The following is a 26,365-nucleotide window of genomic DNA, read 5'->3' as shown; positions in this document are numbered from 1 at the left end:
TCATTCACGAAAAGGCTAAATGCTGTTGATTAACAAAACGAAACTTTTGCCAAATAATAACATGGTTCAATTGTAATAGATCAAATATATTTGTACAAAAATAGTAAATTGCAAGAATGGAAAATTATTAAATCACAACAAAAGTATTGTATAAAAACTCAATGAAATAACTGAAAAGTTCTTTCATATAATTAGAGTGGCTGGCATCATAAACAAATAATAATTTTCAAAATGTTACATTTTCCTTCTTTTTTGGATTTTTTTTTGAAAAGTAGATTTTAAAAAATATTTTAATTTATAATCATTTCCAGCAAATTAGGAAGTCGTATTGCATTTTATTGAGCAAAGTAAGATCATTAAAACTATTGCTTGAAATTCTAATTATAATAAAAGTGATTGTGTTGAAATTTAAATTTGAATATGGTGGTAGGCGATTTTATTAGTATGATGAAGACGACTTTTTTCTTCTTTTAATTGTTAAAAAGCTTCTTACGAATTACAAGTCTACAAATAATACAAGAGAAGCTTTTTTAATTAGCAGCTTTCGTTGTTTACTGCATAAAGCTTAATATAAATTACAATTAAAATCGAAAGTCGTCTACATTACATTGATATAGCCTACCACCGTATTACAATCTTTTTTAACAACTTATAATTTCAAAATATTAATCATTTTAATGTTGATTTTTCTCAAGTGTCGTTAAAAAATAAATGCAATCTGCGAAAACATTATTAAAAACTTGTTCTATATATAAACCTAATGAAACAAATTATCACTGTGTATTTCTCACCATTTTCTAAATTGATTATAGATTTTAAATTCAAAGATAAAAATTGTTAGACAAAATTAGAGAAAAAATGAAAATAAAGAAAAGTAAACTTTAAATAAAAAACATTTGAATTGAATAAACCTTCCTTAAGATGATCAATGGAAAATAAATAGATGATATACATCTGACATACATTTGATAATCCGCTAAAAAACAGCTGATATACTTCTGATGATCCGCTTAAAAATTAACTGCAGTTTGATAACAACTGATTAACAGATGATTTACAGCTGATAAACAGCTGAATTATAGCTGATTTATCGGTATATTCAGTAGATAATCATCTGCTAATAGCTAGATGGCTCATTAATAGCTGATTATGGAGTAATCATTCAATCTAAAAATATCTGAATTCTCCTTTTTTCCCTCGTCGCTCCTTCTGAATCCATTCGGCACTTTTCGGTGATATTTGCGGATTATCTCCGGCAGGGGTCACTATTGTGTGAGGCACGTGACCAGTTTCGCCGTGATAATTCCGCGTTTTCCACCATTTCCTAAAATATAATTTTTATTTTAAAGATATAAATGGCTTGTTAAAGAGACCATACTCGTAACTCCGGAACGTTTTAAGTACCGGACCGGCTTTTAAGCAGTTATAGCAAGCTGTACGGAGTACAATTATAGATAGTGCGGGCAAATTTATGTGACTGGGAGAGTGATTTCAATTGGCCCTCCATGCAAAGTAAGTAATTCCCGATTTACAATGGTGGAATCTGCTAAGTAACTCCGCCGATGGTGTTTGAATTGCCGTAAGTTTACTATATAACTGGGCATTGGTTGAATCATTTGTTTCTATTTATCTATTTTTTGGTTAATCAGGTCCATTGCTCGTTCACTGTAAACTACCGGTCATTTCGAGTACCGGGGCGACTACTAAGCAGCTAGAGCAAGCTGTAAAGTACATATGCAAAACGTGACAGCACACCAAATGATATTTAATAATACTAACTAAGGAAGAATTTTATAAATGAAGCATTATACGTGTTATGCTAATTAACACGTAGCGTTACTAATTGTACTTTAATAAAATTTTCAAAAGTTTTAAAAAACCGTTACATTTGTTATTTTACCTCTGACATGACCCACAAATTAATTTACAAATGTATTTGCAGCATAACGAATATCCTAAGGGTTTCTAACTCACACCGGATATAGCATAATGCTTAAAATCCATTTTGAGAAGTCTATAGTGACTCGGAGACAAAAAGGGTGGGGGTTGCCTTCCTCCCCTCACTACCTGGTATCGTCTAGAACCTCGAGGAACTCCCCCCTGAAGACAGTCAACTCCTTCTCGTTGTTCGCTGTTCGGGGGTAGGTCACTTGCACTATCTTACTGCCTCTCTCCTACAAGTTACAAGTGTACAAGACGACATGAAAAATCACCAACATTTCCTTGTGGGGGAAATGGCTGAATGGAAACGACATAAAGACGCGACAATTTTCAAAGTAAGGGTTTTTAGTGAACAATAATATATTTTCAGTTTTTGTTAAAAATTTTTGCCGTTACTCAATACTCATATTGGTTTTGATCGGTTTCTAAGTTCTTTGGAGAAATTGGTGAATTTTTACAAGACCGCCATTAACTTGGTTTGAGATCAAACCACGCCGCGGTTTTATCCGTTTCAAATGAATACATTTGTAAAATAATCAATGTTGAATAAAGTGTTTTTAAAAAGTTAGAGGGTGGGGGGTGACTTGGCGAGATGGAGAGTAATAACAGAAATGTGCATTTCATGAAAAACTTCTGAAAGCGATCATTCAGAAATAAAAAAATGCATGAACAAAGAAACAATTTATAATTCATATTAAATGAAGGTAGGAAATTATACATCTGTTTTTTTCGGTAAAACATTTTTAAGAAAGAAAAATATTATTTTGTTTTACCTTTAAATCTAGAATAAAATTTCTTTGCTGTCTCTCAAACATGATTTGTTCTTCTGGTCCTCGGAGGTCGGCGTCACGGAGGTCTAGCTCAGAGTCCGCTCTTCCACTGGTATTCAACCTAGAATATACAGAGGTCAAGTTCTAGCTCAGAGTCCGCTTTTCCACTGGTATTCAACCTAGAATATACAGAGGTCCATTACAGAGTCTCAACTGTTGTAAATTAGTTTTGATGAAAATACTAAAAATTATTATGATAAGAATAAAGAGTAGCGTAGGATTCTTATTCTCTTGTTTACATTCGATAAACAAATTCAACATTATCAAATCTGAATTTAACTTTATTTAAAGGGACACACTGTACTCATGTCATAATTTCAAGTGACGCTCGGTTTTAAAGTTGCATGTACAATTCACAACGTTAACAATTGTGGGCCCCTTTCCCTTAACAGAAACACTCGAAAGAATTATTATTTTAATTTATTTACTCGTTTTTCGGGACAGTCCCTTTGATTGTTGTTTACCTGTATTCCTGGTCGGGGGTATGCCTGTCCTTTGTTTACCTGTATTCCTGGTCAGGGGTATGCCTGTCCTTTGTTTACCTGTATTCCTGGTCGGGGGTATGCCTGTCTTCTCGGATCATTTTCTCGGGATAAACCCCTTTACCGTACCTTTAACAATAGATTCATACAATATTCATAGAAGACTAGATTTCTCTAGCTTGGGAAAATTACGATCTGAGATATTTATCCCGATTTAAGTCAACTCAATTTAGAATCTTAAAACCGTGGTTCTCCCGAATTCCCCAATCCAAATTTGAGGCAAATCAGAAAAAAGGTTCCTGAGTTGTGATCGGACAAACAAACATACAAACAGAGATTTCAACTTTATATATAGATACTTTTTTAAAAATGTTTAAAAATTGTTCACGTTTCAACAACAGTTATTCAAAAATTTAAAATTTATAATACGCCTAACCTAATCTTTATTTTTGTATGCAATCTAGTTGAAATGATGCACTGAGAGAATTTTATGGAATTATAAAGAAGGGGTCACGCTGATTTAGCAGTATGGTCCTTGTCTCAAAAGGCTGTGACTTTCGGTCACCATTTAACTACAATTTGACCTTTAAACGAACAATTTCCACTTTTTTTTTTTTGGTCGGCGGATACCTTATTAATCGAAAAATATTTAAAGATATCTATGTAAGTTTAGAGATTGTTGAATAAGACGAAAAACAAGATTAAATTCAAATAAAAAAACCGAATGCTATAATAATAATAATAATAATAATAAACATACCTTCATCCTCTTCATTAATCGTCGAATTGTCTTCATCGTTAAACTTCCGTCGATCTGTTCCATATGTTTCCGCCATCAGCGGTTTCCATCCGTCCTGGAACACTGGACTATAGGGAGGAACATATCCTTTCCAATGTTCTAATGGAACATACCAGGGTTCTCCAAGAGAATGCCATAATTCGCTTTCCTACAAAAATATCTATTTATGCAACTGCCATTGTTATATTATTTACTTTATTTAGTTTGTTTGAGGTTAAAATTCAAACTTTAAAATCCCGAACTTTATTAATAAAATATTGGAATTACAAATCTATCTAAAGCAGAGAACAAAACAAGGCTAATTTTACCGATATTAACCCCTGTTTTAGCCCTGTAAATTTCCGTTTTCAACATCACGGGGGGGGGGGAAGACTCTGTAAAGATCAACTCTTTAAAAAGTTCATGTTTAAATATTGATGACAACTTCATAATTATGTGCTTTGCATGAATAATGTTCACAAAACAAAGGTAATGAGTATAATAACCATACTTATTTGCAAAAACAAAAGCTAATTTCTTTAATTGAAATTTCAAAAATGTATAACCCCCCCTCCCCCTTCCCACAAAACGAGTATAAATTATTTCCGAATTTCGATTATTGCAGAATTGGCAATTTTCATATGAAACAGTCCCGGGTTAATTTATAATGTATTTTATAGTTTTCTTTTCAAACTTCAGACTTGTAATAAATATAGTAATAAACCCCATATCTTGTAAACCTGAACCTACCTGTATATATTTATTGCGTTATAATCACCTGACCGTATTATCGGCCAGTTTAATCTTAATCTGTACATTATAGTTTAGTTGAATATGAATACTGTTTTATTACGGTCAGACGTATTAGCTCTTGGTAGAGAAAGAGAGTTGTATCATGATTGATACAAACATGAGAATACAGAGAGTGTTGTATCTGGATTGATACATACTTACGAATACATAAGTTTATACTTGGATTGATACAGACTAAAGTATTACTGGAGTAAGGGATTTGTTACAGACTGTAGTTCTTTTTTTTATTCCTTAACATGCTCCCCGTTCAGGACTAACGATGATAACAAGTTAAAGACTTTATATATTTTTGTTTATTTCAAAATTTGAATGATATTTTGTTGATATCTTTTGTAACAAAAAAATTTCTGTAAAATAGTTCTTTCTGTAAAAACAATATGCCAAATATTTTATTCCCCCCCCCCCCCCCGTTCAAATATACCTTAGAAGTTAAGCAGTTAAGCAATAGGTCTACGGACTGCTTGGTGAGTAGTGGAGTCAATACTTTGCTTGGAACATTAGGACCGTACTGAGAGTCGTGAGAAGCGTCGACAATGAGCGCTAGGGGCGTGAATAGAAAATGAACGAGCTCAGGGGCGTTAGGTTCGTGAATATGGGCTTTCAACTTGGCCAGTAGATTGAATGAAAGTTTAAACTTTTGGAAAATTTCTATAAATTCTTTTTCTGGTGGTGGTTTGGCCCGTACAGAGAGCATTCCATCCCCGAGGTCTTTTTTCTTTGATTTTCTAGATCGTCTTCGTTTATCTAGTTCACGGTATGCCGCGGCAGCGTGCTGAAGACGCGCGATAAATTTTTCAATATCATCAAAACACCTAAACAAATTAGATTGGTTAAACAATTTCATAACCAAAAATTAAATAAATGAAAATACGGTGAAAAAAAAAATATTTTTCTCAATAATTTTACGAAGCTATTGTGTACTTTATCATTCTTCCTTACTTCATCGTGAATTTCATAATAAATGTGCTATAAAGTTAAATTAGCTATGCATTATGGCACGTGTGCTATAAATTTTGATTGGTTTCCGGATTTTCTCCAAAACATGTAGGATATATCCAAATATTTGTTTTTCAATTGAAATGAAAATAAAATTAAAATCAACTTTATATTTTGACTTCTGTTTTGTTGCATTGAAATAAGACAAGAACACAAACGTTTCATAAAACATATAACACTATTATTTTGGCACGACGTGCTATACAGTTTTTGGGCTTAAATTTTCTCTAAAATTTTTTGTCCAAAAACTTTATAACACTGCGAACCAAAACACTGTTATAAATAGTTAATTTGAACCAAAATAACACTGTTATAAATAGTTAATTCGAACCTGTTCAACACATTTACATCTTTCTCATGTTTATCACTGCTGGTTGAACTTGTCTCATCTTTACTATTCTCTAACTGCGCATGTATGCGCGGAGAGGACTGGGACTCGAAATTCTTGCGTCCACTCGGGGATATTAGGGGGGATTTATCCCCATTCTTAAACCGTCCTTGCTTTAGGGCTTTCAGGTCCTCCACTACATCTCTTGCACTTACATTCACACACTGGAAAAGACAAAAATATATTACAATTTTTGTTTCAAAATTTTTCAAAACATACAAAATTTAAATCAATCAAGGATTATGAACATTAGTTTTTAAGATGTGTGGCAATGAGTTCTTTCATTTCATACAAAGAAGGTTGATCAAAATATCTTTCCCAATTTTAGAAAACACATTAAAGTTTACCTGGAATATATCATGAAGACGACATTAAAATTTACCTGGAATATATCATGAAGACGACATTAAAGTTTACCTGGAATATATCATGAAGACGACATTAAAGTTTACCTGGAATATATCATGAAGACGACATTAAGAATATATTATTAAAATTTACCTGGAATATAGAATGAAGACGACATTAAAGTTTAGCTGGAATATATCATGAAGACGACATTAAAGTTTACCTGTAATTTATCATAAAAACGACATTAAAGTTTACCTGGAATATATTATAAAGACGACATTAAAGTTTGCCTGGAATATATCATGAAGACGACATTAAAGTTTATCTGGAATATATCATAAAGACGACATTAAAGTTTACCTGGAATATATGCATCTCACTGTTATCTCCTGATTGATCTGGTGGTAATCCAACAATATAAATAACAATATTGTTGTACATTTCCTAGAAAAGAATATAACAATACATAATAATAATGATAATAATAATAATTATTAGTTGATTAAATAATACAAGAATGTATACTCTATACATCTATCACAATATGTTACACCGAACACCTATTGGCCTTTTGATTTCCTCTGGTTGAGCACTCTAATAGATTGTGTTCACGCTACTATACAATAACTAGCCCGAGGCAAAACATTGGCAGATCCACGATTTCAAGCTAGGGTTCACGTTCAACCAGATCAGATACCGTTGTTAATAAGAAATTTAACTCTTTAAATAGGGGGTAGCTCTTTAAATGGAGGGTGAATATTTAAATGGCGGGCAACTCTTTAAATGGGGGTTAATCTTTAAATGTAGGGCAACTCTATAAACGAACTCTTTAAATGAAGTGTGACTCTTTAAATGAAGGTTGACTCTTTAAATGGGAGTGAATTGGGGTGACTCTTTAAATGGAGGGTGACTTTTTAAATGGAGGGTGATTTTTTAAATGGAGGGCGATTTTTTAAATGGGAGTGAATCTTTAAATTGGGGTGACTCTTTAAATGGAGGGTGACTTTTTAAATGGGATTGAATCTTTAAATTGGGGTGACTCGTTAAATTTGGGTTACTTTTTGAATGGAGGGTGACTTTTTAAATGATGAGTGACTCTTTAAATGGAGGGTGACTCTTTAAATGGGAATGAATCTTTAAATTGGGGTGACTCTTTAAATGGGAATGAATCTTTAAATTGGGGTGACTCTTTAAATGGGAATGAATCTTTAAATTGGGGAGACTCTTTAAATGGAAGGTGACTCTTTAAATGGGAATGAATCTTTAAATTGGGGTGACTCTTTAAATGGGAATGAATCTTTAAATTGGGGTGACTCTTTAAATGGGAATGAATCTTTAAATTGGGGAGACTCTTTAAATGGAAGGTGACTCTTTAAATGGGAGTGAATCTTCAATTTGGGGTGACTCTTTAAATGGAGGGTAACTCTTTAAATGGAGGGTGACTCTTTAAATGGAGGGTAACTTTTTGAATGGAGGGTGACTCTGTAAACAAAGTGTAACTCTTACAATCATATTTATATATTTATATATATTATGATAGTTTTATAACCTTGGAAACTGTACCTTAGGATCGTTAGATGTGAAGGCAGTAGGCTCCCTGACTAGGTGGAGGGGGAACCTCTCCACCACCTCCCTGTTCTCATTATCCATTATATTCACCATCCTCTTCTCCAACCTCATCAACATCTAGATAGATAGATAGATAATTAGATATGGATAGATAGATATACAGAGCGTCCCATTTCATATTGGATTATCTCATATATATTTGTATGTTAGACTTATACAATTTTTAAAATTGATTTATTTTTTCTAAATTTTCTAATTAGTCTCGAAAAACGCAAGTTAGAGCCATACACGATCTTAATTGATAAAAACACCCTGTATAATAGATAGACATATATATATATATTCTATTTATTAGTACACAATTATAATGGTACAATTTAAAATCAACGAGAAATGAGATATATAACATATAAAATATAGAATTAATATATAGTCGAAAACAATAAAATAAAATAAAAAAATAAAAACTTAGTTAGTTTTTACATATATCATCAATAATTACATCTATTTCATCATAGTTAAATCCTTCTAAAACATTTGGATTTGACCGGATTAATAGTAAATCTTTTAACAGTGGAATTCTCCAAGCATTTTCGGCCGGATTCGCGTAAATCATGTTTGACTTTACTAGGGACTTGTTCAAGGACAGTTTATCTACATAGGTTTCATTTGCAATATTAGATAAATTCTTACATAATTTTGTTCTTTGGTCATTTTTGCATAAATCAAACAATAGTCGGATGCTGAGCTTGCGACTTTTACACATAGATTCGCAAAATGATACAAATCGGCTACACAACATAGTTTTTAAATGAATTTGCTCAGAAATTTGTTCAATAAAATATCTAATAGATAATAGATAGATATATAGATACATTTTAAGAAGATATATTATAGTATAAAGATAGATGAGATGGATACAACTCTTCTAAATCTTACACTCTGCAGTGATCCATGGTTGAAAACTCTTTTCTTTAAGTTTTTTGTTATATTAAACCATCTTTAGGGTATAGGTTTGGCTACGCTCAATAATGCACGTCGAGGTTTAAAGAAATACTTTATTGACTAAATATTTAAACTCAAAATATCTTAATAGAAAACATATATCAAGGTGACGTGGCAGGAATAGAATGTTCATCTTGCCGCGTCCGAATATCCGGCTTCAGCCTCTTCATCTTGAGTCGTCTTCCGCCACAGTGGCTTATTTTATCTCGACAAAAGATTGATAGATAGATAGATAGATAGATAAAAAGATAAATATATAGAAAGATAACTATAGATTTGGAGACAGACATATAGATATTAAGAAGAATTACATACATTGTTTGCTTGGTAGATATATATATATATATAATAAAGAATTAATTGGCACTGTGCGTAATATGTCATGAATACATGCTTAAAGAACTCGTATTACATCTTCTAAACCTAGTGTTTCATTGATCTAAGATGACCTTTAGATCATTAGATCATAGAGTATGGGAAAGATATAGGGCAGATGTTTTATAAACCATGTTATTATATTTTGTAATCTTAGAACTAAATACAGATAAAATAGGACTGGGAACGTTCTTCATTCTGGTAAACTCTTCGTTCAACGTTTGTTAAGGCTGATAATCGTTCAATATTTTCCAAATCCACGTTAAAAAATTGCTCGTAGCGTTTTGAATTATATATTTTTTTCATTAGAGGCTCTTTATATGAGAACAATGGTTGATCGTTCCATCCAACAATAATTTATGATCGTTCCAAACTCTCTAAGGATCGATCTTAATACCTTCGTTTTTTTTTAATAATGTGGCCGTTAAATAAAATATTCTACCATTTCCCGTTAACGGGCCCAGGTATTCAAAACAAAAAATGTATTTTTTAAAAGTAAAAAACTTTAAAAAGTATATAAATACATTGTAGTACATTTTAAATAGGGGGGGGGGGGAGGGAAGGAATGGGGTGAAGGGTACAGGAGGTGAGAACATATGTTTAACGTGCATAAAACCATTAGAAATGGTTTAACAAATGTAATGGTTGTTATAATGGTTATTCCCTGGTTTTAAACTAGTGCTAATTGATATTGTTCATTCAAATCAAATTTGTTTATTTAATTCATTTAATTCTGATAACAAAAACCTAATAACAGTCAATTATAACAAAACAATACCGTTTCAAAAGGTAAATTTTAAAGATGAATAAACAAAAGGGAAAATAAAAATCTATAACTTTAAAAGTATCTACAAAAAGTAAGTATAAAAAATAATTTTAGGAGTCATTCTTATTTATGATAAATAAATTTCTATTCTAAAATCAATTTGATACAAAAAAAATGTTAAAAAAAGGGGAATTTAAAACCAAAGAAAAATTAAAGAATTAGTTAGAGCAACAATAAACAAACTAAAGTTTTTTTTTCACTTTTTACAGAAAACTGAATGAGAAATTTGAGAAATAATATCGCATAAAATGAACTTCTTCCTTACGTTTAGATTTGAGTACTTGTCTGGCCCATGTAAGTGAACCCACTTTAGATAAATGAACATGTTACACATTTTGACAAAATAATTGGACCCGGACTTTTTGCCCCCGGAAAGGCATGCCTCTAAACAGAGAACCCCTAATAAGGGATAGAATATCAGATCAAAACAACAGGGTGTCCCAAATATGGGATGGAATATCAGATCAAAACAACAGGGTGTCCCAAATAAGGGATGACATATCAGATCAAAACAACAAGGTGTCCCAAATAAGGGATGGAATATCAGATCAAAACAACAGGGTGTCCCAAATATGGGATGGAATATCAGATCAAAACAACACGGTGTCCCAAATATGGGATGGAATATCAGAACAAAACAATAGGGTGTCCCAAATATGGGATGGAATATCAGATCAAAACAATAGGGTGTCCCAAATATGGGATGGAATATCAGATCAAAACAATAGGGTGTCCCAAATAAGTTATGCAAATTTGGTTCTTACTGGTTAACAATTGTTTTACATATTATTTTTACTGCACAATTCACTCTAGCTCTGCTTAAAAGTTAGACCGGTACTTCAAACGAAAGTTTTTATATAAATGGGCTATATGCAAGATCTTTTAGACTTTTATATATTTTCAGTTTGGGGGTGGGGTCCGGGGAGGGGGGGTTAATATTTTGGGGGAACTGTGGTGCATTTTCGAAATTAAGGAGAGGGGCGGGGGGTTCAGTTGAGAAATGTACTGAATACCTTTTGTGTCCATATTCCTGAAGTTTTCTCCATGGCGAGAAGTCGTCGCATCCCGTCGGCCGGATAGACGAGGTCGTTCTCCGGGGAGACGGTGAACGTGGCGAGGTGCTCCAGGAGGTAGGTCGGGGACCCTCCTGCAAATATTTAATTTATTCTTAACCTCTCTTTCAGGATTTCTTTTTAGAGTTCTGAACAACCAAATAAACTTTTTAGAATATAAAACTCAATTATAATTCAAGTGAAATAATTTTGGTTTTTATCATTGTGATTTAGAGTGATATCCAATATGCAAAATCGTCTTTGTATTTAAAGATTATATTTAAAGAACTCTGATATATTTAATTTATTGATATAACTCTTCCAATACCGGGGTATCCAGCAAATTGCGGAATGATTGCCGTCTTCCTTTTCACTTTAAGTCGTCAAGGATTAAAGAAATATGAAAATCTTTTATCTTCAGAAATTCAAATGTTCAGAGCCGGGAACTTTTATGTTGGTTACTTATAACCCTTATCATTAGATCTTGATATCCACTGTGTGCACTTTTATGTAAAGTTCATAAAATGCTAAACCTTCCCATATCTTGATTTTATTTATTCCTTCCACAATCAAAGCTCCCTTCCACCTCTGACTGGGTAAGTTTATCATTCGGGATATCAAGATTAAATTAATCTGCAGATAAACAACAGATCAAGCGTTGATCTCGATATCCACAACACAAAAGTTCCCAGCTCGGACACATTTTTAAAGTAAATCTAAATCCTTACAGCCACATTTTACAGTTACAGAAAGACAAATTTTTTACAACAATTCTACTATTTTTGGTGATCTCTGTACAGTATACAAACACTTACCATCATTTGATGTGACACTATTTCTATCCGAGCTTGAGCCTGAATGACTGTTTCTTGAATGCTGCAACATTATGTCGTCTTCAATTTGTTCTCTTATATTTTCAACATACTCTTGCAGTCACTTTGCCTAGTATAGCTCTGGTTTACTTTCACTTTCTGGCTTTCACAGATCAGCTGTTGATTTGATTACTGCAGCAAGTTCACTTTGTACAAGTTGAGTCACTCAATGTGAGTTTAGCTTAAAGCACCATTTTGAAATTAACACACCTGAAATATTAAATTGTAAAAAACTAATCAAATTAGAAAAAGAAATCTTCGAATTATTTTATCTCTTAGAAAACTGAATTTCTTTTTACATGCTCCAAGGCTGCTGGAGTTTAATCCATTAATGGTGTAATCTCTCTTATCTACATGTTGAGAGGGGTGTGTTTACGACGTATACTGCATGCTAATTGATTGATTGAGCACATAATGCATCGTAATTGTTTTTAAAGTGTACACCTAGATCAATTTAAAAGTATGGTGAATTTCAAAGATGGTTGACTTAAATTGTTTTAAACAAGTAACTTTTCATCCATTTAAATCCAGAGCATGCAAACAGCATTATTTATAAATAAATTCATATATTTTGCATTAAGTCTGTGATAAAAATCGATGCTAAATTCCTATCTTCTAAACAAATTAATATGTTTGTACTGCGAGTACAGGGCGGGAAGCGTGATTGATTGATGGAGTGGGGAATGCCAAGTAAGTTTAAATCTGAACACGTGGGGTCAAAGTTGCCATATTTAAGATGGATGACTTACAAAAGCTGTTAAACCCCTGAAAAACATGAAAATATTTAGAATAATCCAAAACTCGATGAAAATAAAATATATAAATAACAAATAAAGCATTTCAGAAGTTTAAAGATAATGCGTTGTTCTGAATTCAGAGCAGTAACTGCAGTTTTTAATAACGGACTTTAATTGAATTGAATAAGGTGCACTGTACTGTTCATTGTTCAATGAACTCAAAAATTTTCGAAATAAAAATACAAAATTTCAAAATATTCAGGGGGGAGGGGGGGGGTATGATTGGCACAACAAAAATCTACAAAAACTAAGTACCACTGTTAGTATGTACAAATCCCCCCCTCCTGAAATAAAATTACTTGATGTTGTAACAGTGCGGGGGGAGGGGGGGGATGTTATGAAATTATCTTGTACCCCGCTACTAATTGGTATTATTAATGTTGAATGTCATTCAATTCTCTTTTTTAATTACTTTTTCCTCTTTCAACCCCCTCCCCCCCCTCACACACCTTTTTTGATTTAAAGGATGATGGCACAAGCTAGGGGGATGTTAGTAATATCTGATATCTAGAGATGTGCAAACTAAGCAAAAAAGAGGAGCATGCACTCTCCACTAAACAATACTATATATTCGGTCAGTGTACTGCAAATTACAGCAGAACGCTTAGTTGAGGGTGGGCATGCTGAAATGCTTGATGGGATACATGGCATGCCCCTCTTATGATTTAAGATATTACAGTTATAAATAGATATGCCAAAAAAGCATGCCGGAAATATATATGCCTTATCAAAATGTGGAATTCTAGCTTTTGTTCAACTTAAAACGTACACTTGTATTCATTTATGTAACTAAAGTAGGTGTAAATAATTTTGTAAATAAATTTACATTAGGAGGGGTATATTTACAGATCCAGGAAGAAATGAAATATTGTTTACATCAAATAGACACAAAAAGAAAGTATTTCATTATTTTTAATCTCAAAACCTATTTTTTTTTTAGTATTTTCACCTAAATATTTTATTTTCCCGAAATGAAGATAATATGCATCCCTCAACTTAAACTTAATTATTAAATTATTAAAATTGTGAGAAACTCTCATTGATAATTAAATATTAAAAGATTTCTATTACAACAGTAAAAAATTGTAATCAATTTGTAAAATGTCCAGATTTGCTTTTGAAAATGAGCGTTAACCTTCAGGCATAAAAATATATTTTAATTCTTTAATGTAAAGAAATTTCAACCCTCCATAGTGCTAGTTGCGCACCTCATCATTATGCACTTATAAAAAAAGAAAAAGAATAAACATTTCTAACATTTAGTAAAAAAACTTCTTAAATTTTAAGCTATATAACATACTTGATTTTATTTTAAAAGCATACAGGTTCCACCCTTGGGGTCCTAATATACCGATTTTAAATGTCAAAGCTATAAAATACTTCAAATTTAGATCTAATTCAATATCCCCCCCCCCCTATCCCCTTCTCCCTCCTGTAAACTTTTTGCGACAAACTAGTATCAAAACCTTTAGGAACAACCCTCCCCCTCTAGTTAATGATCTAAATTGTTTTACGTGAAGGGAGCATATATTCATGAATTTCTATGATGCATTTTGTGTGATGCATATATTCATGAATTTCTATGATGCATTTTGTGTGATGCATATATTCATGAATTTCTATGATGCATTTTGTATGATACATATATTCATGATTTTCTATGATGCATTTTGTGTGATGCATGTATACATGAATTTCTATGATGCATTTTGTATGATGCATATTTTCTTGAATTTCTATGATGCATTTTGTGTGATGCATATATTCATGAATTTCTATGATGCATTTGAATGATGCATATATTCATGAATTTGTATGATAAATTTAAGACTTTTTAACAAGCTAATACTAGTGATATAATAATGTAAAAACTACATAAGGATGAGGGCTGGCCTTGAAAATGCATATTTGCATGAATGAATGGTAGAGGACTTAACAGTAATTCAATTAAGCCATAATTTGATTTTTGAACATTCGAATGTCGTCTTTATTTTCCAAGAGCTTGCGCAATTGTGGATCACAAGCTTTAATTTAAAATTTAGTTCAGATCTTCCGTTAGACAAGTTCACTGGAATTCAAAACTTACAAATCCTTCTCAAGATTGATTGACTGATTGATATATAGTCCTTCCTAGCACACCCATTGCATTCCATGGATTTCTGGTGACAAATAATATTCAAATATTGGTGTAGAGCCATGCACCAGCCTGATCGTTTAGGGGAAATGTAAATACAAACATCAGTTTTAGCATAAAAGTAATCATAATACACAATATAAGGATACAGAAATACAAGCTGATACAAGGATACAAGGATACAAGGATACAAGGAAACAAGGATACAAGGATACAAGGATACCAGGATACTAGGATACAAGAATACAAGGATACAAGGATACAAGGATATAAGGATACAAGCATACAAGGATAATACAATACAAGGATACAGGGATACAAGGATACAAGAATACAAGGATACAAGGATATAAGGATACAGAAATACAAGGATACAAGGATACACGAATACAAGAATACAAGGATACCTGAATACAAGGATACAAGAATACAAGGATACAAGAATACAAGGATACAAGAATACAAGGATACATTGATACATTGATACAAGGATACAAGAATACAAGGATACAAGGATACAAGAATACAAGGATACAAGGATACAAGGATCCAAGAATACAAGGATACAAGGATACAAGAATACAAGAATACAAGGATACAAGAATACAAGAATACAAGAATAAAAGAATACAAGAATACAAGAATACAAGAATACAAGAATACAAGAATACAAGATTACAAGGATACAAGGATACAAGAATACAAGGATACAAGGATACAAGAGTACAAGGATACAAGAATACAAGAATACAAGGATACAAGGATACAAAAAATATACAAGGAAAGAAATATATACAACGTAAGAAGGATACAAGAATGAAGGTTTTAAGGATACAAGGATTAATTAATTTACACACAAGTTCAGTTATTAAGAAAACAAAGATCATACATATATTTAAGAAAAGATGGATAACTTATGCTAAAATAAAAGAGACAATATTACGGATAAAGACCATAACCAAATCTTTTAAAACATGTGAACTGCAGACAAAAATGACGATGACGCTGAAATGAGGGAAAACTGACGCAAGAAAATTGCGTATATTTGATATTTGGAAACACATGAAACTGCGTAAACATAAACTAATTTACAGTTATGCTTCCGATACCCACTAAACAATACGCTTCATTAAAAAATCTGAATTATTCCACAAATAATATATTCTAAACATGACAAGTTTGCTTCAAACTTGTCATGTTTCAATTTATCATGTTTTATATAAATTAAAAAAATAAACCTCTAATAAGAAAAAAAGAAGCTAATATTGTGCAACACTGTAAAACTAGGCTTGCAAGGGTTGCAATACAAATTTTGGCGTGATCGGTTCAGCCGTTTTGACGTTTGTTGGGTACAGACATGGACAGACTAGCAAAATAAATATATAGATGTAACCTCAACTTAGGAAATTTTTATGTTTTCGACATTTTTATCTTAAAACTGTTTCATGACACACTTTACACTCCCTTTACGCCCACCATGTTCGATAAAAAATCGTTATCCCCAAGAAGGCCCACTGTGTTGTATTTATATATGCTCATTATCAAGCCCACATTCAGGCTTGACCACTATTAGGCAACTAAGGCACTGTCGAAACAGGTGTGTGCGTACAATGTGCGTCAGCTCACAGTTTGGGGGGGGGGGGTAAAAAGGGAGAAGGTTGGTATGTAGATTATTGTGGGAGGGAGGACATGGCTACTATCTAGAAGGCGGCCTTTTTCCTACCCATTTTTTGCATTTAATGAAAAAAATAAAAAAATAAAAACTAGCTTTACACAGCTGTTACAATAAAATATTCAAGATTAAGAATATTTTTTACTTTTAACATGAATTTGTCCTTCAAGTCCCAACCTCACCTCCCCCACCAGTGTAATGCAGGTTAAAATAAAAAATTGGCTAAGAAAATGATTTTAGAAAAAACATTTTACCTTTAGAATCATGCATATTCTTTATCAAAATGCTTTAATTGTAAAATAATTGTGAAATTTCTCATTAAATAAAATGTTATACATTGATTTTAGTAATATTAATAATATACATCAATGTTTATTTTGATGATGGTGGTATCACAAATATACTGCGTTTATTATGCAATTGTAACAAAACAGAAAATACCATTTTTTACAATTGACTCCTTTCCTTTCCCCTGGCAAATATCCAATTAAAAATTGCAATGCATGCCAATAGTTGCGAAATATGTTTGCAGATCTATAATCAAAACTACAGAGATTGTGTAACAGTCATGTATGCATATCTATTGAATTCGCGTCCAAAATATCTAAAATATGAAGTTTAACCCTTAAAAGCTGGAAAACCACCTCCGCCTCCTTCAGGAATATCAGGAAAAAGATCTGAAAGCTCCCCCATTTTGGAGAACCCAAACCGCCATCGGGTGGACACCCGGCCCCCCAGGCCATCCTGAGATGAGGTATTACCCGGGGGCAGGCAGAACCGAAGTCCTTATTATAGAAAACAAACCTTTTTTTCAGGGACAGTCGCAGAAATTTCAAGCAGCCGATCATTTACTGAGAAACATTTATTGAGTGACATTTACGGAGTGACATTTACTGAGTGACATTTATTGAGTGACAGTGAAGGAAAGATATCGTAGGTTTTTATACAAAAAAAGTGTTGAATTAGGTTAATTTATCTTTGCTGCATATATTCGCAAATCACTTTTATAGAGAAACCACGAAGCAAATAATCCAAGTTCAGATAAAAGAACAGAAATATCTTGATCATTTTTGCTCATACGAGGGTTTAATGGGTACCATTGTGAATTGGAAGGTTGTTGAAATTAATTCTACAGTCCAAGAAAAAAATTAACCGCTACCCTGAAATCCCTTGATTTTTTTGGCTAAAGAGTTATTTAACAAGTTAAAGTACATTATGTTTGCAGCATCCTGTTAAAAGAACTAAACATGAATCAAATATAAACGCCCAAATTACGTAATACTGACTACAGCTGTTTTTTTGGCACAGCAGATCAAAAAATGTGACTAAAACAATTTGAAAGAAGAACGCGGAAAAGTCATTTAAATTAACTAAAAAAAAGAAAATTTAATTTTAAGTGTGCGGTGCGTGGGAGGAATGCCGTGATTATTTTGAAGTTGTTGCGCGCACACATGGGCAGAAATCTAGTTTTCTATTGTTGCCTACACATATAGATACATCATAATCAAAGAAAATGGAATACTCTAGATGGAACATGGTTTTATTTCGAGTTATGTATCCAAATTTAGTTTTACATATGTCGTTGTAAACATTTAACAATTATGAAAATGTTTGCAATGTTTTCTATCCACTCTACACTGAGACCAATGAATATGAAAGAGAGCAATTGTGCAGAGTTCACAGACCCATTTCTTTAAACTATTGGATTTCAAGCAATTGGTAAACCATTTTTTATTATAGCAGCATCAAATTGAAATAAAATTGTTTAAATATCGTCTTCAAGTTCCACAGTTTTATGGGTCTCCCTGTAGTTTAGTCCTGATTCAGTGACTATCGAAATCTTAAACATCATCAAGTATGATAAACATATTTGTTGCTTTATGTAGCGTTTAGCTTTCTAAACAATTGTGAAATAATCTATATAATGAAGCTCTTCGCTCATTTATATATTTGTAAATATATTTATATGTTAGATATAACTCTGATTGGATAATAAAAATATTGGTTCAGATTAGACAACAAACACATGACTGAACCCTGATTAGATCAGGCGTTAATGGACTCAGCATACAGGAATGCCATGGGTACCCTGGGGATAATATAGGATACAAAAATTCTAATTTTTGTATCAAAAATCGTTTTTTTCCACCTCAAAATTCGAAATTTTTATTTTTTTCACGGGCAAAGCAGGGCCGTATTGGCTAGTATTTTATATTAATTTTCAATCTAGATAATTAAAAATTAAATATTTGTTCTTAAATATAGTTTCTAATATTTTAACAAATTTTAAATATTTGGGGAACAAATATCTTTTTTCTTTACGGGTAAAACAATGAATTTTTGGGGAATTAAGAATCCCGGATTTATGCTGTCATGCTTTTATAAAAAAATCCAAGGGCTTGGTAAGTTACCCGAGCATGAATTAAGAAAATTTGCGTGCTAACAAAGACTTTAATTAACGAAATCTTTGATGTTTTCAGTTTTTATTCAACATTTTTCTTCTGTAATTATTTTTTAACACAAATAAAACAGAAGACTTAAATAATTACAGGGTCCTATTTATTATTTAATTTGTCAGAAATTTTCTATTTACTGTTTTCAAACCAAAATCTATCAAAATAAAACATATGATTTCAAAAACGAAAAATTTCTTTGATTCTAATTCAAAATAAATAACGTTTCTTTCAAAAAAAGAAATAAGAATATGAATATGAATAGGAATAGGAATAGAAATAGAAATAGGAATAGGAATAGGAATGTCCATATTTGTTATTGCTATGTAAATAGAAAAAAAGGGAACTTAATTCTAGAATTTGTTATCCTATAAATAATCATTTTAAAATTTAAAAAGAAAAAGAAAAAAATTCTTTAAAAAGAAGAAATTTTTTTATGTCGTCGCTTCCAATTAAACAACATACCTGAAAACATTAAACAATATAAAAATAGCATTTATCATATTAAATTTTCAATTTTTCCCAACGCCGCCCCCCCCCCCTTATATGTTCAAGTAGTGCAATATGAATTATAAATTCAACCAAATGGCTCTGTTTTGAAGGGTTAGAATATACATAAAGCTGGAATGGAAAGTTTAATCATTTGCGCAAACGCCTCAAAGCTGAATTATGCGTAAAATATGCGTAACTTCCGTAGGAAACGCCACCGCACACTCACCCCTCGGGTTTCCACACTCAAAACATGTTAAACGTCCTTGAACATGTAGAATTATACTGTCATTTCGTTACGCAGCTTTGGTCAAATAAATGCGTCAATCTGTTCTGTTATATCGCGTAATGTTTGTTAACTTTTTATTACACAGAAATGTAAAATGTATTATGTTACAACCAGTCAAAGAAACTGAGTTTTTGCCACAAACTGTTCTACTATAAAGTTTGATTGTGTAATCTATTAGACTTCATAGTTTGAAATATCAATGGTATACGTTATAATTTGGACGCAAAGAGATAAGGTATTAGAAAATCAGAGTTTGTGTTAAAGACTCAATTCATTTAGTCATTTTATTTTTTGTCATTTAGTCATTTTCTTTCTTGGCCTTTAGTCATTTTATTTTTTTGTCATTTAGTCATTTTCATTTTTTTTTATTTAGTCATTTTCTTTTTCGTCATTTAGTCATTTTCTTTCTTGTCCTTCGGTCATTTTCTTTTTTGTCATTTAGTCATTTTGTTTTGTGATCGTTTTAGCAGTTTATAATTATTCTGTAAAATATCTGTTGTGAAAATAATTGAATCATGTGCCTTCATTTTTGTCCCCTCCCCACCAAGGTTTAGATTATATTTCGTAGAAGAAAAATATCATAAAAAATATTGTCTAATACAAAATATAAGTTTAAAATCACTGTTAACTATTTATTTGAACATTGCAATAATTTTACAGAATTTTCATTGAGAATCTATGGGAAGAAAACAGAAAATACGCAAAACGTGAAAAGTCCCAGTTGGGTTCGAAGAGAGAAAAAAATGAATTGTTTATTAGTGATTTGCACAAAAGTTTAATTGAAAAATGATAAAAAAAAAATGTTTAAATAGGGATCACATTTTCAATCAAAATTGTAAACACAAAAAAATAAGAATTGAATATCTTAAGCATTAAGTGATAGAAAAACTGTATATTTCACCAATATGACAAAATTGAAAACTAAAATAACTTATTTATTTATGTTATAATTAAAGATTTATTAACAGGGGGGTTGGGTGTTTAGGGTGTTCTTTAAATCGTTTCGAAAGTCATGCCATTTCTCCATATAGTTGAATTAAAATGAAAAACTGATGAAAATTCGAAATATAAAATTGCAAGGTGTATAATTTCATTTTGTTAGGTTTACGGGTTTATCGTTCAAATAAGAGTAATGAATGTTCTCATGCCCTACACAACCTAGAATTAACCTGCAAAATTTTTTATTTCAGGGCTAAATCTAAACCTGCCAAAAATATGTATTTCAGGGCTAAATCTAAACCTGCCAAAAAAATTATTTCAAGGCTAAATCTAAACCTGCAAAAATATGTATTACAGGGGGAAATCTAAACCTGCAAAAATGTGTATTACAGGGGGAAATCTAAACCTGCAAAAATGTGTATTACAAGGGGAAATTAAAACCTGCAAAAATATGTTTATTGCAGGGTAAAATTTAAACCTGCAAAAATATTGCAGGATGACACAGAACACAATAAAGAAATATGTATTGCAATTTTAAAATCTGCATGTACGTTAATTACAGAGAATACCTTAAATCTGCCTGTGTGTTTAACAGAGTGAACATCGAGTTATTTTTACAGGGTGAATTATAAAAGGCTGTTTAAAATCTACTAAAGGATGAATCTTAAAAACCTGCAAAAATTAAAAAAAAGAGTATTACCGGGACCGAAGACCTTTAAAACAAAATCCTGCAAAATATTTATAAAAAAATGATTCTTTTGCAGAGTTAATCTTAAATAAGTTAGTGACGAGACCATTAACTATTATTGAAGTTGTTTTAGAAGGATCTTGTCAAAACAAAACTTGATTGTACTAATGAAAAAACGATGTTCAATTAAATTTTTGATTTTTTTGTACAGGGTGACCTGTAAAACATGAAAATCTAAAAAACTTTGGTAATTCATAATTATTTAATTATCTTCAAAACTTTACTTTTCATGTTTTAGTTATTTAGATCTTTAAAAGAAGTTTCCAAAAACATCTTTAAATTTTTTCTAGCAAAAAAATTGACAATTTTATAGATTCAAAACTAAATTACAGGGTGTTCTTTTGGTTATTTTTCCGAATTCAAAATCTTGTTTTTTTGGGTTTTTTAAAATAAAAAATTTAATAGAAACCCCAATTTTGAAGTTACATCAAATATAGAATATGTTTTTAAAACAGGGAATCCTAAGGAAAGCGCAGGAAAAGAAAGGACAACATTTAGTTTAAGAAAAAAGGCACTTAAAAAAAATCTCACCCATCAAAATTGACCTTCTCGTCATTAATGAATTAAAGGCTGCAAAATATCGGTTATAGGGAGAAACTTAAAATTTGCAAACTATTTATCACAGGGAGATTAGTAAATACCTTAGTAAATACATAACAATTTTATAGGAACGTATCTATCTAGGTACAACAACTCAGATTCTCAATCAATCAATCAATCGAAAGCTCGCAACTATCGATCCCAAATTAAAGGAGACGATCCTCAACCTGTTTAGCAGAACAGGGAACTGTGAACTATCAATGCCACTACCACTGGGCGCGATATCGTTAGCTATCGATATCAATCAGAAGCTCGCAACTATTAATCCCAAATTAAATGGAATGATCATCAACCTGCTTAGCAGAACAGTGAACCACATGCATACGATCCGTGATCTATCAATGCCACTACCACTGGGCGCGATCTCGTTAGTTATAAATATCATTCAATCCCAAATCAAAGGGGACAATCCTCAACCTGTTTATCAAAACAGTGAACGATTACTCTTTCGCAGTAAACAGTACAGAGTCTCTATATGAACTAAGGTATATTCCTTCAGTTTAAATTAGAATTGGGTCATTAAAAACGTAATTACAAGTTATGCGCTGTTATATATAACAAAGTTATTAGTTAAGCAATCACAATATAAGTATGAGGGAGTCATTTATATATTTACATACATTGAATGGGTTTAATGTACATATTTATAAGATTAGCAAGGGTAAATATGGCTTAGTTCAGCTATCTCCAAACATGTTTACAGCATAATTTAAGTTGAATGTACATATTTATAAGATTAACATGGATAGATATAAACGTAGTTAATCTAGTCACAGTGCATGTTTTAATCATGTTATTTAGCTCATGTTTATCTAGGCATGCTCAGGTTAACAAGTATGGGGATTGCTACGATATTAGCTGCAAAGGAACCTTGAAAATGCGTATTTTTTGGAAGAATCTTCAAATCTCACAAAAAAGTTTTACAAGATGAAACTGAAACCTAGCTTAATTATGTGACCCGCCCCCCAGCTTTTTGGGGTAATAGAGCAAAAAGAATATTAGAAAGAACAATATTAAATAATTTCCAATTACTTTTCATGAAGGTTTCATTTATACTTTATATATCACTTTAAACTTAAGTAGATTTCAACGTAGTATAGAAATCTCTTATCCTTCTATGTAGTTTGCAGTGGTACATAGTCTACATACACATGTACATTACTAAAACAATATCTCTTATCTTTCTATGTAGTTTGTATTGGTACATTGTTTATATACACATGTACAACATTAAAACAATATCTCTTATCCTTCTATGTAGTTTGCAGTGGTACATTGTTTATGTACACATGTACAACATTTAAACAATATCTCTTATCATTCAATGTTGTTTGCAGTGGTGCATTGTTTATATACACGTGTACAACATTTAAACAATATCTCTTATCCTTCTATGTAGTTTGCAGTGGTACATTGTTTATGTACACATGTACTACATTAAAAGCAATATCTCTATTAGTGCTATTTATAATCCCAGGTTAGCGTATTGAACAGGTTTAAACTGCATGAAACACGTTGGTATGAGGAAACTGAAAGAATATAGAGATTTCATCGCTATTCGGCCTCAAGGCAACAAACCATGTTTTTTGCTGCATGAAATGTAAGTGGCGCCTAGCCCACCCAGACATATAGTGGTGCACGAATACTTGTATATAGTTCTAAATACATAACTTTTCATTTATAACTGTTTTGGCATTCATTAAAATTAAAGAAAAAAACACTTCTAATTGTCAACTGTCTTTGTAAAATGTTTTTATCAGCTTTTGGAAAGTTTCAAATAACAATTGGAAAACAGCGCAAATTATAGAATATCTAGAAAATTATATTAAAGACTTACTTCGGTAGAAAAAAACTCAATTTGATGAACTCGAAGAAAAGAGACAATTGTTTATTTATAAATTCCCTAACAGTAACCAAGAATGTTTTAATAAAAATTTCTTTGGCCAAAGTTAAAAATCTTACGAAAAAATGTTTTTTTTTTTTAAAGGAACGACCCTCCATGCAATAATGACAATGTATGATCGAGAATAAAAATTTGAAAACTGATTTTTTTTCATTATAGTTTCTCTACAAAAATGAAATGGGCATTTCTTCTGCAGGAAAGCATGTAGGAATTATCAGAATTTAACACTTTTGACCCTAGAATAACAATAATATCTTCCACATTAGGTTAAAGGGTACCGTTGTGAATCGGACATTGACATCCTCGTATAGAGGGTCACTTTAAAGTACGCTTACAGTCCCTTTAAGAAAAGTATAATTTTACACATGACCTTAGAAAAATATTTTTTGATGATTTTGAGACACTTTGGAGTACATGACGCCGCATATTGATTTATTCAAGGCAAAGCCCTGTATTGACTTCGACTGGCTGAACAAGCCGACAAAAAGCCTGCTTGCATAGAAAGGTCATTAGGCCTAACAGGAAAAGACCTGTGTGTGGGGGGGGACTATGTCTTGGAAAGGGTGGGGGGTCATCACTTAATGTAGATTCACTACGCTACCCTTTCTAATTTTACTTGTTTTCAATGTAAAAATGTATATCTTTTATTTACTGGTTTTCATAAAGTGCCATTTATGGAGCAGAAATAGGGAAGAAAATTGATCAATTTTTCACTTCCCAATTAATAGAAAACAACACGAATACGGATGTAAGTCAAAGTCAGGTATTTAAAATATTAAATGAAAAGGTCACTTATAATTTCTTTGACAATTCTTGAAAAAATACATTTTTTAACATGTTAATTTTGTTTTAAATAAACGTTAAATTACAAAAATCGATATTCCACATTTAGAGTAGGGCCATCTAAAAATGATTTCATGTTTGGTTAGATGTCTACTAAAAAATGCATGTACATTTTGAAACTTAAACCACGGAAATATACGAAATTTTCTAATGTTTAAGTTTTCAACAATTCGCAGGAAATTATAATTATTAAGTGCTTTAGTGCAATACAAGAATAAAATTAGTTTTTTTAATCACTTTACTAAAATATCAGAAAACTATTTGATAAAGTGTGCTTAACTCTGTTAAGCTTGCAAATACAACTATATAAATAGGATTGCATAGATATAAATTGGTAACACTAACGACATTAAATAATTACCTTAATTTTCTCAATAATCTTCATAATTTCACAATCACAATGATGAAGTTTTTACGCAAAACGTGTCCAAAATCATAATTAAATTGTGTTACGCACAGTGCACCTTACAGAGGTGCTGGGTACAGGCGGACTAAAGTCAGGTAGTTTAAAACCTGCCTCCTACCTCCCCCGCCTCTTCCCCCCTTTCTGACGCCCGCGCTCTGTGCGTCAAAATCACCTAACAGGTGAGTGGGTGAGGGGGCCCCGTTCAATATTTCTAAATTTCCTCATGAAGTTATCATTTTGTAAAAATAATTGTTTTAGTAAAAAATTAAAGTAAATTATTCCATTTTCACCACATAAGTTAAAAGACATTTTCATATTGTAAAGATTTATGTTTTTGACGGACAATATAAAAGCAAGAGGTTGCGTGACAAATGAGAAAGTTGGTAATATTACCTCTATTCATGTTCTGTTCTCCTAGTAAAGGAAATACTGTGCGCGGTAGATGGTGAAATCCTTGCCAACCTGTTGGCATTTGTGTCAGCTCTACTTGTGTTTTGCTCTCCTGGTTTAAGATCCCGGTTAACCGTATGCTGTGGAGCCCCCTTCTCCGCGTTCAACTAGTGGTTGGAAAGGGGAGAGAGGAGGGAGGAGGAAAGAATTTAATATGTTCCTCCCAAATATGCGAGGAAGCGAACGAGAGAGGAGTTTTTGTGTTTCTAATCCAATCAGGACCCCTCGTCTTCCAGTAAATCCGCCAAAGTGTACTCAAAATTCTCCCTTAATGTTCTGATATCCTGCCAGTATGTCTCTAGTTTTTGGTTATGAACACCTGACTCATTCACCTCAAATACGTAAAATACTCCGCAGGATCAGA

At 32.0% G+C, this 26,365-nt stretch overlaps 1 protein-coding gene across 1 annotated transcript; it reads right to left on the bottom strand.

Moving 5' to 3' along the window:
• Positions 1-727: 727 nt before the first annotated feature.
• Positions 728-25,646, bottom strand: LOC111702372 (epidermal growth factor receptor kinase substrate 8). The gene is made up of 13 exons (XM_023474035.1): positions 25,507-25,646; positions 12,222-12,488; positions 11,368-11,501; positions 8,143-8,265; positions 6,940-7,023; positions 6,172-6,392; positions 5,266-5,656; positions 4,014-4,200; positions 3,314-3,371; positions 3,236-3,259; positions 2,715-2,832; positions 2,068-2,174; positions 728-1,324 (listed from the first exon to the last, which is right to left on the bottom strand). Exons 2-13 carry the CDS (start codon positions 12,289-12,291, stop codon positions 1,168-1,170), a joined length of 1,674 nt encoding a protein of 557 aa, XP_023329803.1. The 5' UTR covers positions 12,292-12,488; positions 25,507-25,646; the 3' UTR covers positions 728-1,167.
• Between the last annotated feature and the right edge of the window lie 719 nt (positions 25,647-26,365).

The sequence above is a fragment of the Eurytemora carolleeae genome, unplaced genomic scaffold (genome assembly GCF_000591075.1).
Source record: "Eurytemora carolleeae unplaced genomic scaffold, Eaff_2.0 scaffold510, whole genome shotgun sequence".
NCBI lineage: Eukaryota > Metazoa > Arthropoda > Copepoda > Calanoida > Temoridae > Eurytemora > Eurytemora carolleeae.
The sequence above is the reverse complement of the archived record's forward strand: the minus strand, read 5'-3'. Positions and strand labels throughout refer to the sequence as shown.